This window comes from Delphinus delphis, chromosome Y, assembly GCF_949987515.2.
Source record: "Delphinus delphis chromosome Y, mDelDel1.2, whole genome shotgun sequence".
Taxonomy (NCBI): Eukaryota; Metazoa; Chordata; class Mammalia; order Artiodactyla; family Delphinidae; genus Delphinus; species Delphinus delphis.
In genome coordinates, this window is record NC_082705.1 from 880,727 (window position 1) to 899,943 (window position 19,217).

General features: G+C 34.3%; 1 protein-coding gene across 2 annotated transcripts; it reads left to right on the forward strand.

The window, feature by feature from the left end:
- Positions 1–401: 401 nt before the first annotated feature.
- Positions 402–18,884, forward strand: LOC132419253 (eukaryotic translation initiation factor 1A, X-chromosomal-like). 2 transcript variants are annotated; one of them, XM_060003242.1, is made up of 7 exons: positions 402–606; positions 4,646–4,729; positions 6,525–6,628; positions 7,685–7,735; positions 12,259–12,340; positions 13,554–13,645; positions 15,766–18,884. In XM_060003242.1, the coding sequence occupies exons 1-7, from the start codon at positions 591–593 to the stop codon at positions 15,769–15,771; spliced, it is 435 nt and encodes a 144-aa protein (XP_059859225.1). In that variant the 5' UTR covers positions 402–590; the 3' UTR covers positions 15,772–18,884. The 2 variants fall into 2 exon arrangements, with proteins under 2 accessions (XP_059859225.1, XP_059859224.1); XM_060003241.1 differs by lacking the exon at positions 12,259–12,340.
- Positions 18,885–19,217: the final 333 nt, after the last annotated feature.

A 19,217-nucleotide genomic window follows, 5' to 3' on the forward strand; every position in this document is an offset into this window, starting at 1 on the left:
GACACACACCCTTTTCTCACTGCTTCCTCCACCGCTTTTCATGTATTAGGCAGAGACTTCTTACAGGAGCATCATGCTGGAATTTGTTTCTCTGAAAAGGAAGACAGGTAACATAAAAGTTAACAGTCAAGAAATTTTCTGGAAAAGGCAATTATTACAGAGTAGCAGAAGTGTATTCAAGAGCAGGAGACAGCTCGGGTGATTTCCAAGTAGGATAACGTCGTGGGCCTACTCTATACTTGATTCCTCCTCTTGTCAGCGCAGGGCCTGGCGCTCTAAAGATTCCATTTTCCTACCGGAACCGCCCCCAGTGTGTCTCACTTTCTCTAGCAGCGGGAAGTCACTAGCTGTGGGCTACGCCTGCGCAGTCGCGGGGACGGAGGGGAGCGGTCGAGCTTGGGGGATGGGGAAGTCGTGAAGCCACCTGCGCAGCCGTTTGCTTGCCAGTAAGCGTGGCTGCCTGCGGAGCTCGCTTTAGTTGTCTGTTCGGAGTCTGCAACTACTAATTTCTTTCGGCACCTCGGAGGATTACCTGGCAGCGCCACCAACACCGGAACCCAGTTGGAAACGCTGAGGTCTTAGTTACCGCCATGCCCAAGAATAAAGGTAACGCCTTGGCTTCCGAAACCATGGTTTTGCTCGGCTTGGTGTCGTTGGCAGTGACTCGCGGCGGTGGTAGTTCTTCCTTCTCGTGCTTGTTTGGTGTCTCTGAGTGGGAATCTGTTGTCGGGACAGGAGCTGGGAAGCGACTCCTATCTCCCTCCCACTTTGCTCACGTTGCTATACAACCGACGCCATTATTCTAAGGGCCTCTAGACGGAGAGTGTAAAATTTGTTCCTGGTTCACGGCAGGCTAACTAGCGGCACGTCACGAACCTGGAGAGCCTCTCCTGGGCCGCCTGGCCTCTCCGGCGTTGGGCCCTTCCCAGGACTGACCAGGACCACTTTTTAACCAGTGATTCTTGCTTTTGTGACCGTTAAATCTTCGTACATATTCTCTTTGTGGACTGTTGGTGAAGACATTGCTTCTGTGTAAACACTAGGTGAAAGCTTGTGAGGTATTTAGGTTCAGCTCTGCCTGTTTACTTTCCTCCTTCCGTCACAAACTTGAACATTCTTGTTTACAAGGTATGTTATACATTTACAAAAGTTTTCAGCCTTCTTTTCTCATAGCATAGATTCTGGTAGTAAATATTTCTACCCATCGTTATTCTGAGGCAAACCGTTCACGAATTATCACATTCGACAATAACGTTGCTTGGAACTTCCAAAATGGGAGTCCTAACCTAAGTAAAGCAGAGCAGTCGGACCGTCACTCCTTAAAGAAGTTTTCCTTTCTAGAGACCTGAGTTCTGTCATTTTTAATCTCTACAGCGTCTCCTAGGAAACTATAAGGGCAAAGAAGGCAGCATAGCACCACATTTCACAGTCTACAAGAAATGTCCCTTCATTATTCATTCTTGACACTCATATCTACTGTGTCTCCTTTCTACTTAACCGCTTGCTGCACGGATTCTACTTCATTTTCTCTTTGTAGCTGTCACCACTTACTTTGCCTTGCGATACTTGGTCACAGCTCTTTGCTTGCCCTGTTGAGTTCACTGCTCTCTGTGGCCCACAAACCAGCTCACGGATTGTTTTTCTAGCAAGTGTTTTCCTGCTAATTATTCAGTGCAACAGTAGGGTTGTCTTTCTAACCATATGTTCGGTAAATTAGATAAGGCTTATACCAGTGTTTTCCTTATGTATATAATTCATGATTATCTCACAAATAACAGTACATTTCAAAAAATATCTTGTTTCCACCCGTATTTCTAGTAATGAAGTTTCAGCCTCCCTCACTAGATTGTATATTCTAAAGGGAATAATACCTGTTTTATGAATCTTGGATTACTACAACTTGGCACTTATTGTATGTCTAATAAATTTTTGTTAATGTTGTCTTCCTATGCTTTTCTCCATCCTTAGGAACTTAGATAGTAAGTTCCCTCCTTCTGTAAGACTTTTAAACTAACTGATGCCTAAGTAAGATCACATCAGAGAATATCTGCAAATCACATCTGATTTTTTATTAGAAATTTTAATTAGAGTTGATTTACAACATCTGATTTAAGGAAGAGATCTGTGAAATTTGCCTGAACTTAGTTTTAGAAAGAAAGATGAACTATCTTTCAGTATCAATATTGATATTGAAATATTCAGTATCTGTATTGAATACAATAATACATTGTTGTATTCTCAGTTCTTTCAAAAGACAATTTTAAATGGATTTTATTACTTGATAGTAAAATAAGGGGTTTTTAAGGTATGGTTAATATAGACTAAACTCCTGGAAATTATACTTCTGAATTTAAGAATTACAACGTACCTTCAGTTAAAGACATCTGTGTACCTCTCTGAAATCTCCTTTCTTCCTCTCTTTCTGGAGATAATCATCCTGAATTTGATATTTCAATCTGTGTATGTAAAACCAATCTGTTATTTTCTAGGTTACTTAGTTGAAACCTGTTGTTAGGACTCCTGAATTTTTGAGGTGAAGTTCAGTAATGTAGAAATAAAACTCTATAGATATTTTTTCTTCATTTGAAAATTCAAAAACCCGGTGAACATAGTGTCAGTGAAGGTTACCCAAGTAAGAATATAAAATTACTTTGGACCATATGTTGAATAACTTTTGCTTTACTCATGTGGCTTGTTTTCTTTAGAAATCTTAGAAATCCATTCTTAAATCAGAAAAAAAAACAACACATCCTCTGACCCACTTAAGAAGAACATTTGGGGTAAGATGCTCCTACCCTTTAAAGACATCACTTTTTTCTTTTTTTTAAAAAAATTTATTTTATTATATCTTATTTCTGACGGCGTTGGGTCTTCATGGCTGCGCGCGGGCTTTCTCTAGTTGCAGTGAGTGGGGGCTGCTCTTCATTGTGGTGCGCAGTCTTCTCACTGTGGTGGCTTCTCTTGTTGCAGAGCATGGGCTCTAGGCGCATGGATTCGGTAGTTGGAGCATGCAGGCTCAGTAGTTGCAGCCCGCAGGCCCTAGAGCCCGCGGGCTTCAGTAGTTGTGGTGTGTGGGCTCAGTGTTGTGGCTCGCAGGCTCTAGAGCACAGGCTGAGTAGTTAGTTGTGGTGCACAGCTTAGTTGCTCTGTGGCACGTGGGATATTCCTGGATCAGGGATTGAACCCGTGAACCCTGCACTGGCAGGCGGATTCTTAACCACTGCACCACCAGGGTTTTTTTTTTTTTTTAATACTTCCAGGAAATCTACATTTTATTGAAGCATTATGCCAAACTAAGGACATAAGATTTTTAAATTTTCATTCATTTAGAAATATAGGAACTACTCTTGGTTTATGTGAAAAACTGGCAAACTGTGATATATAACTAAGTAAGCAAAGCAGATATTACCCTTGTCCTAACAGAGCTTCCAGTGTATTTTGAAGTTCTGGCATGTTTTATATCTTGAAATAAACACTTTTTTCCCTCTTGAATGATGTGTCCTTAATGTATAGGATAGTGAATCCAGATACATCAGGGAATTGTGAAGACCACCTACCTTTTAGTATAGCACAGCAATGTGAGGCTGCCCCAGCAGGTAGAGGGTGCGTTCAAGAAGATAGATGTCAGTTTTTACAGTGCCAGGTGCACATTTTAAATTCTGTTTGGGATTTTTGTTTCAAACACTTCTCATGGGTCCCTTATTACTATCTGTCACAGCCTTTCTCCCATCTATTGGAAATGGGTGCTCTTGCATAGGTTTTGGAATGGGAATAAAATGCTATGAAGAAGTAGCCTAATTCCTTGATTATGTAGTAGGAAGTTTCACAAGGAAATAATGTTATAGTAGAATACATTAAATTTTAGTGAAAGTAAAAATTCAAAAGTACAGCTAAGTATGATTTTAAATCTTTAGCATGATATGGTTGTAGCAGAGGGCTAGATAATAGTTCTTTGCTGATGGTAGTATAAGTGAATATACTTATCAGAAGTCTAAGGAGGTGGATACATAACCTTTATCCTGGAAATTCTACTTCTATAAATTTATCCTAAGGCACTTGTTTGTAGGATAATCTCAACTCAGCCTTACTAAATTACAGTAAAATATTAGAAGTAACCAAAATAAAGAATTAAGTTTACTCTGTTAAAATGTTCATCTTATTCTATTGTTCAATTGACATGAAAAGTCATGCAAAACAAATTATTGAGTGGGATTAAAATAAGTTGTAGAAGAGACTATACGGAATACAACTTTAATTTGAAAGCATGGACAATAAAATGTTAATAGTTATCCCTGTTAATGGGATTTTTGTTCTCTCTACTTCCGTATAAGAAGTAGTTTTATATCAGAAAAATCCAAATCTAAATGTCAAAGTAAGATATGTGCTTGATAATATGTTTATCTGGTAAGGGATTTAAAAGAAAACCTTTGACAAATTGTAATTATTGGGTAACCAAATTAGGTTAAATTTTAAAAATCTTACTTAGAGTTCTGTTAATATTGTACTGCTCTTTAAATGATATTTTTTTTTACTTTTCTGTTTTTATAAAGTTTAAAGTCTTATTTTAGCTTGTTTCAAGTTTAGTTTGTAAGATATTATATAGATAATTACACTTAATTTTTTATTCACTTTTTAAATCAATTAGGTAAAGGAGGTAAAAACAGGCGCAGGGGTAAGAATGAGAATGAATCTGAAAAAAGAGAATTAGTGTTTAAAGAAGATGGACAAGGTAAGAATTTTGAAGTTATTAATGTCTTTTTTTGATAATATGAATTCCAGTCTTTAACCTAAAATGGATCTTAGTCACAATCCAGAAGAGTTGCTTTTATTCATTTATAGTACCCCACACTTCTTCAGAATTTGTCTATTGAATAACCCATTGTATACTATTTCTGATAGAGGATTAATTGGTGGCATTTCTGTAAACATAGTTTTCTTTGTTCTATGTGGAAAAGCATTATATAAGTGAGAGTGAATTTCAGGGTTTAGAGCAGAGTAAGGGTGGCTGCCAACACTGAAAATTTCCTACTCTAGTGTAATAGTGGGTAATGTTATACATTATTTAGTAGAGTATGACAAATACATCCAAGACTATCAGACCCTCACTACTCCACTGCTGCTAGCACACGATCATAAAATTTAGTAAAACAACTGATAATTGTTGACTGACTTTTTAAGTAAGTGCAGACTAAAATTAAAAATGAGTAAACTAAATTGACTGAAGCAGTTTTTTCCTTTTAAAAGAAAAGTTAAGCCTACAGAAAAGTTGGAATATGAGTACACCAAACTCCCATCTATTCTTTACCTAGATTCACTAGTTTTTAAAGTTTTCTTTGTGTATTTATTTTCTCTTTGTATATGTACATGAAAATTTTTACTAACCTTTTTAACTTTCTTATTAGCAGATATAGTTATATACAGTTACAGACTTTAGCCCTAAGTCCTTCAGCATGTGTCTCCTAAGAACAAGGGCTTTCTCCTGCATAGCTACAGTAGAATGGTCACTAGAAATTTAACCTTAAGATTATACTGTTATTTAGTAAGTACTGTTTTTTATGGTAGCCACTAGCCATGTGTGGCTATTGAAATGAATTGAAATTAAATTTTGAGCTATCAATGAACATATTGTTTAATTCAGATATATAATTTTCCCTCAATGGAAAAATTCTACTGAATATTGCTGACCTAGTGTATAATCTACATTCACATTTCTCCGTTTGTTTTAGTAATTTCCAGCACTTTATTAAAAAACTGTGTACTTATTCATGCCATACTGCAAGCCACTAGAAAATCAGCATCTTTATTAATTATATGAAAACATGTTGTCTGGCTAAAGATAATCAGTTACTTAGCCTTCACAGTGTCTCCTTACATTAGAAGTTTGTTTTCAGGGCCAATTTTTAAATTCTTTTCTCTCTCATTTTCTCCCATGTTGAAGAAGAGCTGAGCAGTAAAGCTAGGTTCATTGGCCTGTGGTGAAAGGGACTCAACTTATCAGCCCCACAGTGTAGATCTCATTTACCTCTCAGTGTAATTATAAATAGTCCAGGGTCTCTGTGATGTTAGTCCTTAGAAGAAATTTAGTAGTGTGAAGGTTTTATATTAATTACCTGTTTCTTTCTCCTTACTCCCATGCCTGCTTTTGTCATTTAAATCTAGAAGAGATTGCTCCATACTGGCTAATGCTTATATCAGTGTTTTCAACTTCTGTAGGTTTTTATTTGCTCTAAAAATAAGAGGGTAAACTATATAAGCATAGCTGGAAAAGGCTATAGAAATGGTTCAACAAATGAAGTGTGGTCTCATTTTCTTGGATAAGATTATTATATGTCTCTTTCAGATAGCTCTCACGTGGTAGAATACTTAAAATTTTCACTGAACAAGCCTTTCTTTTTAAAAAAATTATGGTTTGATCCAAAGTTAGCAGTAAAAGTGAAATTACCAACTTAATATCAATTGTTACATTTTAAGAAAAATTAAACAGTATTTTACAGTTTTTTCTTTTGTTTTTTTTCCTCCCTAAGAATATGCTCAGGTAATCAAAATGTTGGGAAATGGAAGATTGGAAGCAATGTGTTTTGATGGTGTGAAGAGGTTATGTCATATAAGAGGAAAATTGAGGAAAAAGGTAGGTATGGAGGTTTATTTTACTTTAATACAAAATTTACCTTTTAAAAACTTGGCTCTGCTTTAGATAATATATGGGCCAAGCGACTCATTTTTGTGAGTTCCCGAAGACTTCAAAAATAGTGATTTATATGGCAATCTAAATACATAAAATTATAGAAGATCCGTGATAACTTTCATAATAGAGGATTATATTTACAAAGAATTATTTGCTTCACCTATGTTGGATTTATGCCAGAAATGTATACTATTGAGGAAACAATTAGACAGATTCAGTCTATAAAACAAATGATGTAGACTCTTAAATGTTATGCCATGAAAGAAACAACAAAAGCTGGAGAATTGTTTTAAGATTAAAGGAGACTAAAGTAATTGCTAATTAAATATAGTACGTGTTCCTTGGTTAAGATTTTGGTTTGGGGGAAACAGCTGTACATGATATTAGGAAAATTTGGAATATGTTAGATCATAGTTTTTAGTAGTTCAGGCGGGTTTATTGATCACATTGTTTAAAAGTTCCTTCAACGCTAATTTTTTTATTTAAAAAATATATTTGGTCTGTTAAGTCGTTCTTTTCCAATTAATGGTGGGATTTGGTCCTGTATTTATGTAGATTGGTGACTGGGTGGCTGTATTTGTGTAGGTGACTGATTTTCATATATGTTAAATAACTAAATATCTCAGGAGTGATTTGTGATTAAAGGTCTTTCATTTACCTGACAAATAATGATGTTTTTGTAATTTTTAAACTCTCAGGTAATTGAAATAAAATAATTATGTATTTTTAACATCCTAAAATAGAAAATTTGACACAAACTGTATACTATAGCTTTTTCTTAATATACTGTAACTATAACTGGAGTCTGTCTCACACACGCATGTGTACACACACACACCCACAGTATACTATATTCTATAGTTTTTCCCTATTTCCTAGTAAATACGTTTTCCACACTGGGTGAATAGTACATATTTTTTGTAGGAAGAATGGTTTAACATTGCACTCTATAACTTGTTTTTATTTTGAATATAATATACAATAAATTTTATTTTATAGGTTTGGATAAATACCTCAGACATTATATTGGTTGGTCTTCGAGACTATCAGGTAACAATCACATTTAAATTTGTAGTGCCCTTGTATTTAGTAAGTTGTTAATATTTAGAAGATGCAATAAAAGCATATTTAAGCAGTCCTAGCCAATTATGACTTCTCACCATTCTGTCGTCAAAATTTATTAAGGTCCAGTTGTATTCAAGACTATAGGATATACCTTGTTTGGGATAGTTCCCATGACTGATTAAATGATACATGTGTTTTGTGGGAAAACTGGTTAGTACTGTTTTTATTTTAAATATCATGTGCAGTAAGTATTCTCTTATAATTTTGGATAAATACCATAGACCATCATTCTGTCCTCATTCATTTATTTTATGATTATTACTATTTTTTTTTGTTTTTGCGGTACGCGTGGGCCTCTCACTGTTGTGGCCTCTCCCATTGCGGAGCACAGGATCTGGACGCGCAGACTAAGCGGCCATGGCTCACGGGCCTAACTGCTCTGCGGCATATGGGATCTTCCCGGAGCGGGGCGTGAACCTGTGTCTCCTGCCCTGGCAGGTGGACTCTCAACCACTGCGCCACCAGGGAAGCCCCTGTTGTTATTATTATTTTTTAATATTTATTTATATTTTATTTGGCTGCGTCGGGTCTTAGTTGTGGCAGGTGGGATCTTTGTTGCCACGTGGGGGATCTCCGTTGTGGCATGCAGGATCTTTTTTTAGTTGTGGCACGCGACCTCTTAGTTGTGCCATGTGGGATCTAGTTCCCTAACCAGGGATCGAACCTGGCCACCTGCATTGGGAGCACAGAGTCTTAGCCGCTGCACCACCAGGGAAGTCCCGTGTCCTCATTCATTTAATGTTCAGTTGTATTCTAGGCATTGTGCTAGATATTCAGGGGTTATGGTTCCCAAATGTCAGTCAGTGAAATATTTATTGGTGCAGGCTGATTTGTTCACTGTTCTGTAGTGAAATGAGAAGATATGCACGTTTTGTATGGTGTTTTTCACATAGCTAAATTATCCATTTTCCTTTCCTTTTTTTTTTTTTTTCTTGGCTGTGCTGCAGCTTGAGGCTCTTAATGGATTGTACCCATGCTACTGTAGTGAAAGTGCTGAGTACTAACCACTGCACCACTGGGGAACTCCCCTCCATTTTGCTTGTTAAATATATTTTTTAAAATTACCTTTTGTGAAATAAGAACAGTAGTATATGATGGTGGTTTTTATTATGTTCTTACTCATCAAAACAAAAATTTAGTAATTTTATGGCGGCGTCCCAATTACTATTTTATTTTAAAATTTAGAGGTCTCAAGTCCAAGTTTGGTAAACCACTATTCTAGATGATGCAGCTGAATAAGTCAAACCTTCCAATCTCCAAAAGGGTTTTTACAGTTGTATAGTAGAAGGATAAGACATGCACTCAGTAGTTACTGTACAAACTATTTTTTAAGTGTATGTTATAAATTTGAGATGAACACTTAGAAAAGAACATGATAGTTGCCCTCTATGATGTCAGCCTTCAGACTATATATGCATTGTGAGTCTGAAATTCATCTGATTTCTATCGCACCCATCATCTGTGTTTAATTTGTTGTGAGTGAAATGATTGCTGTCTCTATTATCAGGTCAAGTTTTTCATAGATAATCGGTTGGGTCTAACTGGTTTGTAAAGTTTCAGTCTTCTTCCTTGTTGATTTTTTACATGATCTGTTTGTGATTGAAAGCGGCATTTTGAGGTCAATTAATATACTTCTCATTGCCATAATTTTTATTTTTTAAAATAATCCGTATCTCTTGATTTTCTCTATTTAGTGAAATATTCTGACAAAGTTTTTTTGACATGGTTTCTTTTAGTTCTTTAAATATATTTATAGTAACCGATGTAAAGTCTTTGTTAAGTAAAACTTCTGGGTTTTCTCAGCAACAGTTAGTAATGACTTCTTTTCTTGTGTGCGACCACCCTTTCTTATTTCTTTCTGTCTGATAATTTTTTTGTTGAAAACTAGAAAATGCAAATATAACATGGCAAGACTGGAAATTAGATTTCTTCTCGCAGGGTTTGTTCATCCTGTTGTTTGTTGAGGGATTTTTCTGAAACACATTCTGTATGGTCTGTATCTTTTTCTTGTGTGTGGTCACTGAATGCTTGTTTATCTTAGCAAACAGCCCATGTGTGAGATTTCATTAAAACCAGTGAGCCTCCCAGCTTTTGCATATGGAATCTGTGCATGTTGGAGCATACCTTCTAACACTCATCCAGGCAGTAATACTCTCTTATTCTTAATTTCATGCTTGTGCAGAATTTCAGGGTCACTCAGAACTGGGAGATTAGGACCTTTCCAGATCCTTGATGAGTTTATGCACAGCCCAGATTCCACATATGAGTGAGATCATACAGTATTTGTCTTTCTTTGTCTGACTTATTTTTTATTTCTCTTAGCTAACTGCCCTCCAGGTTCATACATGTTGTTGCAAATGGCAGGATTTATATATGTTGGATATTAATCCCTTTTTGGTCATATCATTTGCAAATATTTTCTCGTATCTAGTAGGTTGTCTTTTAATTTTGTTGATGATTTCCTCTGCTGTGCAAAAGCTTTTTAGAGTGATGTAGTTCCACTTGTGGGTTTTTTGCTTTTGTTGCTTATGCCTTTGGTGTCATATCCATAAAACAGTTGCCAAGATAAATATCAAGTACCCTTTCTTTGTTCTCTTTCAGTAGTTTTATGGCTTCAGGGCTTGTGTTTAAGTCTTTGATCTATTTCAGGTTAATTTCAGGCAGTTTTTGGTGTAAGAAAGGGGTCAATTTCATGTAAGTATTCAGTTTTCCCAATCCTATTTATTGAAGAGTGTCTTTTCTACACTGTATTGTCTTGGTTCCTTTGTTAAGAATTAGTTGACCATTTTTGCAAAATTTTATTGCTTGGTTCTCAATTCTCTTCCATTAGTCAACAGGACTCTTTTAATGCCAGTGCCTTACTGTTTTGACAACTGTATTTTGAAATCAGGAAGTGTGATGCCTCCAGCTTTGTACTTTCTCAAGACTGCTTTGGCGATTTGGAGTGTTTGTGGTTCCATATAACTTTATCTGTCTGTGAAAAAAAATGCCACTGAAATTTTTATAGGAATTACGTTGAATCTGTAAATTACTTTGGGTAATATGGACACTTTAGTAGTATTAATTATTTCAGTTCAAGAATGTGGGATACATTTCCGTTTGTGTCTTCAGTTTCTTTCATCAGTATCTTATAGTTGTCAGTGTATACATCTTTTACCTCCTTGGTTGAATTTATTTCTGAGTATTTGTGTTCGATGCTATAAATCGATGCTATAAATGAGGTTTTCTTGATTTCTTTTTTAGATAGTTCATTACTAGTTTATACAGACATAACTGATTTTTGTGTTGACTTTATAACCTGAAACTTTACTGAATTTGCTTCGTGTATCTATTTTTATGAACTGGATCATACATTGATAGTCTTTTCTTTTTTAATATTCTACAATAAAAACTTGTTAATTTGTCCATAAAAATATATCATTTTCATGTCCATTTTCTTGGTTTAACTTTATATAAACCCCCAAAGTGGAGAGAACAGTTATTAATTCCCAGTTTAATTCTGTTTTGTGAACAGTGAAACCACAATTCTTAAGGGATTCCTATTCTAACATTAATGTGGTAGCTACGAACAGCTCTTCTGATTCTTAATCTTTTGCGAATAATTACATATCCTTGCTATTCAAAGTAATCCAAAAATAATAGCAGCATCACCACCATCTGGAAGCAAGTTAACAGGTTATTAGCCCGATCTTATATCTACTGAGTCAGTATGAGAATTTTAACACAATCCCTGTGTGTTTTGTGTGCACATTACAGTTTGAGAAGTGTTGGTTTATATTACATTGCAGTTGCATCATTGTGATGATTTCAGTTGCCTTTCTTGAGGTCTTTTCTAGGTTAATTGTCAGCATTCAAACTCATTTTTTCTTCCGTAAATGACTCAGATTCTTTAAAATGGAGAAACGTGAACATTTTAGGGCAGTAGTTCTGAGGGATATTTGCCTCAGAAACACCCAAAAGAGCTTTTTAAATACAGATTTTTGGACTTTACCTCAGGTCTGTCAATTTTCAGGAGATACGGTTATCTTTTTAAAGTTCCACAAACAATTCTAATAGGTAAGGTACCCTAAGAACCACTGTTTATAGAAAGGCTTATTGATTTTCTTGGGTAATAATACCACTTGCAGTTTGAATTATAGCGTGGCCAAGGACCACATTGCATCTTTTTCTCTTTTTCTTTCCTCCCCGCTCCCCTTTTTTTTCCTTTTTTCTCTTTATTTTATTAAAGTGAATTCTATAAGTAATTCTTCTAGGCTATTCATTATTTGAATGCAAACTTCTTGACAAGGTTTTTTTTTAAAGAAGATAGAGGGAAGGTGAAGAAAAACAGAGAATTTGTAATGGAACAGTGAGTTTTCTCTTAGTGTGTTTAATTAGAAAGTAATTTATGAGACAACTGATGATATTTTGGCATAACCGGTTTTGTTGGTTACTTGTTATTCTCCAAGGATAACAAAGCTGATGTAATTTTAAAGTACAATGCAGATGAAGCTAGAAGTCTGAAGGCTTATGGCGAGCTTCCAGAACATGGTAATTAATGTTAAAGTTATTACGTTTCCCTGTCTTACAGTAATATTAGCTCGTTAGTGTTTAGGTGAAGCAGTTTTGACAGAATTATCTCTTTTACATATTTTTTACATATGTGATTAAATTAGCTTTAAGTATGTATATCCTTCAAAATATTAATAATTTAGTAATAAATTGAATTCTCTTCCTAATAAATGTTCTTTTGGTGGGGAGTGTAAAAGTTTATAAACTCTGGACTTGTATGTAATATCTATTAAAAGTATACATTAGTTACAGTGTTTTAAACAGTTCTTAAGAGATGATCTGTCTTCAGCTAAATGAGGGCAACAGTTATGGTACTTGTATTGATTTTTATAGAAAACAATGTTCAGTTTCACTTAGCATAGTACTATCCCAGAGAGTTTTGTGGAGTGTGTGTGTTTTTAACAGATACTCCTTTTATTTCTTAAAGGAAAAAGTATTGCATTCTTACTGTAGTAAACTTGAAAAGATTAAAGTAAATTTCTAGTAACATAAAAGAGGCAATATAATAAGCTCACATTTTTAACTTGGAAGCTATTTTATTTGATTTACTTTACTCCATTGCATTTTATTATAAAATTATGAGATTTTTGAATAAGCATGAAACTTCTGATGAAATTATTGGCCTTTTAAGAAATAATAAGATATCTGGAAATCAGATCAATACTTTGTTACTTTTGTTGCTTAGGAATAAGCATGATTTGAATGTTTTTCTGACTGATTTGCTAAGTCTATCCAGTGGTTAACACTCATTTGGTTAGTTATCCAATGGTTGGTGAAGTGGATGTTCTTAGAAGTTTATAGATGCCAAGGGTAAGTTGTTAACGTGTACAAGCCCTTTTTGAAGCATACTTCAGAAATATAATAGCTACTAAGTTAGTGTAATTAGAGCCAGCCTGCCTTACTTATATCTTTTTGAACAAAATAAAATTATAGTGCATATACTCTTCATTGTAATGACTTTGCAGTAAACTTCTGGAGGTTTCAGTGTGAATTTGCGTTGTGTGATGAGTTGTTTGTAGGAAGATTTTTCTTCAAATGAAATGGTTGAATTGAAGACTACTTATAAGAGTCTTGTTGTATAGTTAAGTGTTTTAGTATTCTTTACTGTTTCAGTATTATTTCTTTTAGTAGGCAATCCACCTAGTAACATCTTGATTTTATATATATGAGTATATTGTTACTGTGTTTTTAGCAAAAATTAATGAAACAGATACCTTTGGTGCTGGAGATGATGACGAAATCCAGTTTGATGACATTGGAGATGATGATGAAGACATTGATGATGTAAGTAGTGGATGAACCTTGTGGTTTTTTGATTGTTTTGTTTATGAAGGTAATCAGATGTTTACTTTTAATCTCAGAATGTTGAACACTTAAATTGAATATATTTTGAGACTTATCCATAAATTTGAATATTCATTAGTATTCAGAAACCCTCTAGTCAGACTTTTTAAACTTTGAGAAACCTTGTAATTCTTGAAACTCTTCTTTCTTTGAAACGATCAGTTAGCTTTGACAGTGGGTACTCCATAATGATAGCTTACTGGATAAGAATGTCTACAGTGATAGCTATTAAGTTTAGCAGACAGCTTTAAAAAATATGCCATCTCCCAAGTATGTTAAAAGAAGAAAATCATGTTTAAGCCAACTTGCTGAAGCATTGAACTTGCAATATTCTCCAAAGCCTTAAAACGGAGGCGTGTTGCCTATGTATTTAGAGGTTACATGATTTTATTTGTCATATATCACTGTTGGCCAAACTCTTCATTTGGAGTTTGTGGAAAAAGGTTGTTTTTCTTAGTAATAAAACAGTGAGAGTAAGAATGTTAAATGCCTAACTGTTCTCCTGTTACTATATTTACGTGAAATTCGCCCTGATTTTCTTGAAATTGCATGTTAAGTAATTGGGATGGTGGTATGGCTTACCACCATCAAGCTTACCTCCAGTCAAGCTTATTAGGCCATTTTTTTTTTTTTGTAACTCTGTATTAAAAGTGTAGTTTAGAAACAAAAAGTCCAAAAATATTAGTGTTTTATTGGATACGAAGGTGAGATTTTAGAATACCTAGAGTATTTGTTCCTGACAAAGATTGTGCAGCACAATTAGCCAAGTTTTTCAAGAAGAAAAGATTCACAATCTTTCAATCACCAACATCTTTATTAAGAGCATTTTCAGACAGAGAATTTGAAATTGAAGTGAACAATTATCCAGAAATAGAAAATGAAAAATGATTAGAAAAATATTGTTCTAATGTTTTTAAATATTTTTTACATTATACTTTTCCTATCAGAAGGTCCAAAATTTTGACGTAACTGTTCCAGTTTGCATTATTTATTTATGAGGCTTTTGTCATTGTCTGTTATATGTTTGTGATTATAAATTATGTAAATGCTAAAATGAGCATCTCAAGTCTGCTAAATTGTGGCTGAAAAAAAAATCAGTTAGCTGTGTTTTCGAAAATTGAAGTCCCAGTTTTATGAATCAGAGTTACAAATCGGAAGTTCTATAAACTGATCATATAAGAAGAAAAAAATCCAGTAATTGAATAAATTCTGTTTAATGACATCTTTGTAGCATAGGTGGTCTCTAATGCTGACAACAGATTTCTTAGAAATGCTGTTCTCTCTATTTAACTAACATTTTGTTAGTTTTGTCAGAGAGTTTTTGTGGCTCAATTAATACTTTGACAGTAGAACTGACAATTATTTTCTGTGGCAAGAATGTAAAATGCAACAGTTGTGTAGTATATTAACAGAGACTTGAACGTTTTGACAACTGAGCCGGAGTTGAAGGCTAGGAATATAACCAGAGTGAATGCTTGAATACCCAGCCACAGAATTAAGTCTTCTCTCAGAAGAAAAAGAAAACACATTTCTGGATCTATGCCAACACTTTCTTTGGTACTGTGTCTAAGCAGCCTTGTTGGGAAAGAAACTAAAGACAATGGTGATTAAAAGAATTTGTGTTATTTTGAATACTTTGGTTAGGTTTATGTTTATTACCTCTCAGTCTTACTTTTTCCAGAGTCATTTTGCCAGGTGATTTACTTGTTTCACTCCTATGATTAAGTTGACTCAGAGAAGAATTTGGTTTAGTACCACACTTCTGTCATTCTTAAGGGAATTATACTTCCCCATGTCTGTTCCCAGTTCCAAAACAAAAAGTCTCTGATTACTAGCATGAAAGGAAAGAATGAGATGCTAAACTTTATTAAGAATAGGCTGCATAACATCGAATGTTCTCGTAGAGCTTTACTGACAACAGACAGGAATTGAGAAAAAATCTGGTTGGTATACAGAATTTTTGTTCAAGGATTTATTTTCCAGAAAGTCTAAGGGGGTCCTATATGCAGTATTGTAAGAATTATTTTTTCCATTGATCTGATGTTCTTTTCACTTAACAGATCTAAAGTGAACTCAAAGTTTCTGAGGATTGTTCTACAGTTTGAATTTTGGTCATCACCTGTTAAGAAGAATAAAACTTCATTCAGCATGAATGTAGTTTAAGGCACACTGATTTATTTTCATTGTTTTAAAGTATTTATTATATTTGTATAAAAAACTGATGAAACTGAATTATATTAAGTAAAATGTTAACACTTTGTTCTTTTAATGTGATGGAACTTAGGGGTAGAAGATCACAATATCTGCTGTTAAAACAGTGGGAAGAAAGAAAGAAGAAGAGAGATGCCTTCCCCACTGTGATTACTTTACTTCCAGTTAATGGATGTTTTGAATAAATTGCCTTATTATTGTAGACTGTGATAAGCCCTAGTTCCAACTAGTCTGTTTACAGAGTCTTTCTGTATGTTCCAGTTACCTAGATGGTCTCCTGAGATTTTTGATAAAATTTAAGGAAAGCAGAAATCTGCATTTGAAGTCAAGAAAAGGGGCTATTTTCAGATATATGTAGCCATGTGTATTTTTATGTACTAATTTTGGTAACTTGTGTATTCTTTTCATCATTTTATGTTGCCACCATCATAATAAAAGGATTTCCAAAATGCAGTTTTTAGAATACAGGTTTGAGCAGTAATTTTGAATTTGTAAGATTAGTAGTTGAAAAAACTCTATTCTAGGTAATACTCAATTTTCTTAACGTTGAAAGTTTTGATGTATTTGTTGACAGTGTTTTTACTCAAGTAAGACAACTTTTAATGGTAAAATAAGTAGATTATTCTTTACTATACAAAGTAGATTGTGTATGTTTTTTCATTGTCAAAAGTCATACATTGTAACCCATAGTTTTGAGTTTTATGAAAAATTAAATTACAATGTATAAATGAAAATCTAATTTCATAAAAAATTCTATAAGCTAAGTCTTTCTTAAACTATCCCTTAGCTGAGATAAGGGAAAGGAAGGAACCACAGCTAAGAAATACAATAAAATGTTGCATTGAGTATATCTTGGCCTTACTTTGTGTTACTGGTGTATTTTTATGTGCGTTCCAATTTTTTTGTGTTTATATTTTACTAGGAGTTTAGATCATAACCTTTTTTAACGTTTTGTTTTGAAGTTATCAACTATAGTAAGATGAAATTAAGGGCAAGGCTAGTTAAACAGCCTCAGTTAAATTTTATACAACTTTAGTAAGAAAAGATTCATCAGGTAATTTGTGAAACATATTTTTTGTCTGAGAATTTTTCAGCAGTGAAAATTAATATACAGGGAATACGCCTTTACCTGGTTTCAGTAATATAAATATAACTAAGGGGGATAAAATAAACCTTCATATGGTTTCATCTCACTTTGCTCTAATTTTACTTCCCAAGTGTGAAAACTCTAGGTTCAAAATCTGAGGCCAGAATATGTACATAATTAAATCTAAGAAGAAGAGAAGTTTCACAGATGTGGTTTGTGTTTCTTAATCTGTGAGTTCCTGAACACTTACCTAGGTGATGAATGTGTTTGAGACTAAGGACTAGTTTTTAATAATCTTAAGAAACAAGCTTGAAAAGGTGACTTAGTGGTTGTCTTCATGGGCAGTCAACTAGTCTTTTGTACATAAAGGTATATTAAGTTTACATATCTTCAACATTTTGCCAAAAATATCAGAATCTGCATATGTGATACAGTTCATTGTAGGTAGAGAACCTACTTAAAAAGCTTTTCTCTTGACTTCCTCAAATAAATATGGTTTGTCCCAAGATTTGCTCTACTCCCAGTTTGTGTTTGCTAGTTGTTGTGGTCTGATTATGTCCTTTGAAAATTTGTATGTTGAAATCCCAACCCCTAAAGACGATGATATTGGCAAGTGGGGCCTTTAGGAGGTCATCAGGCACCAAGGAGGAACTCTTACAAATGTGGTCACTGCTTTTATGAAGGGAACCTCCTAGGGTTCTTCTGCCATGAGAAGACAGAGCAAGAACTCAGCAGTGTGCAGATCAAAGGAGAACCTTCACCAGAACTCTAACCATACCAGCACCCTGATCCTATACTTCCAATGTCCAGAATTGTGAGAAATTTCTGTTGTTTTTAAACCACCCAATCTGTACTGTTTTGTTACAGCAGTCTGAATGAAGTAAGATACTGGTAACATACTTTTTTCTTGCTATTTAGTACCAGTGCAGCATAGTGTTTCATCTTGAGTTGGATCGAAGATGTAGCTTATGTGCATTTTCCCATGGAATTATTTTGATACACATTATTAGAAATTTTATAGATTTGTTGTTTTGATAATATTTCAAATAACGAATGAAAGGAAGAAAAACTTGTTACATTCTTTGATAACCACAATACAGTCACATAAACTGTGTCTCGAAAGGAAATCAAAATGTTTGAAAGCCAAGAAAAGTAACCTTTTTAGTCAGTCCTACATATTTGTGGGTTCTGCATCCATGAATTGAACTGTGGATCTAAAATATTAAAATAATTCCAGAAAGTTCCAAAAAGCAAAGCTTGAATTTGCCACATACTGGCAACTGTATACACACTATTATTATTCTATTTACAACTGCATAGTATTTACATTGTATTAGGTATTGTAAGTAATCTAGAGATTCTATGCCACTTTATGTAAGGAATTTTATGTTCTTAGATTCTGACAACTGGGGGGAATCCTGGAATCTTCAGGAGATACCAAGGAACAGCTGACTATAGTGATGGGGTACTGATTAACTTTTTGTATAGTAAATTTGGTAGGGTTGCATTTTGATGCATTGTTTATTCTACTTATAGGACATATGTATATACAGTATAAATATGTTGTGTTATTAAGGTGGTTAATAAATGCATAAGCTTTTGTGTAAGAAGGCTGGCAACATATAATTAGTTGGCTATCGTTTCTTTGAGCCTTAAGGAACCTATAAACTGCATTGTGGACAGTCTTGTATTTTATTAAGGAATGACCATTGATTTTCTTGCCATATCTTGGTATCATAACTAAAAATATACTTGCTTACAAAACTTGTGATTGGTTTAACTTAATCCTAGCTATGTTGAGTAAGTGTTCCTTCATTAGTTATATGCTGTCAGTATTCACAAATGAGTAAACACATGTTTTGAATAAAACACATTGTTGATACTTTTATTTGTATTTTATACATGTTTTAATCACATTCAGCATTAGGTTTTGGTTGACATAAAATAACAATGAAGTTCTTTTTTCTTTTTTATTATTGTGGTAAAATGCACATAAAATTTTTACCATCATCACTATTTAAAAATATACAGTCCAGGGGTATCAAATATATCCACATTGTTGAGCAGCTATCACCACCACCCTTAACACTTTCCATCTTGTAAAACTGAAACTCTGTACTCATCAAACAGTGATACCATTCTCCCCTCCCAACCCAACCCCCTAGCAACCACCATTAGAGTTCTATCTGTGATTCTGTATACTCCAAATGCATC

Excerpts from the sequence above, each read along its gene's own strand:
- LOC132419253 (XM_060003241.1), top strand. Across the intron at positions 6,629-7,684 it reads GAGGAAAATTGAGGAAAAAG|GTTTGGATAAATACCTCAGA; the intron begins GTAGGTATGGAG and ends TTTATTTTATAG. Across the intron at positions 13,646-15,765 it reads ATGATGAAGACATTGATGAT|ATCTAAAGTGAACTCAAAGT; the intron begins GTAAGTAGTGGA and ends TTCACTTAACAG.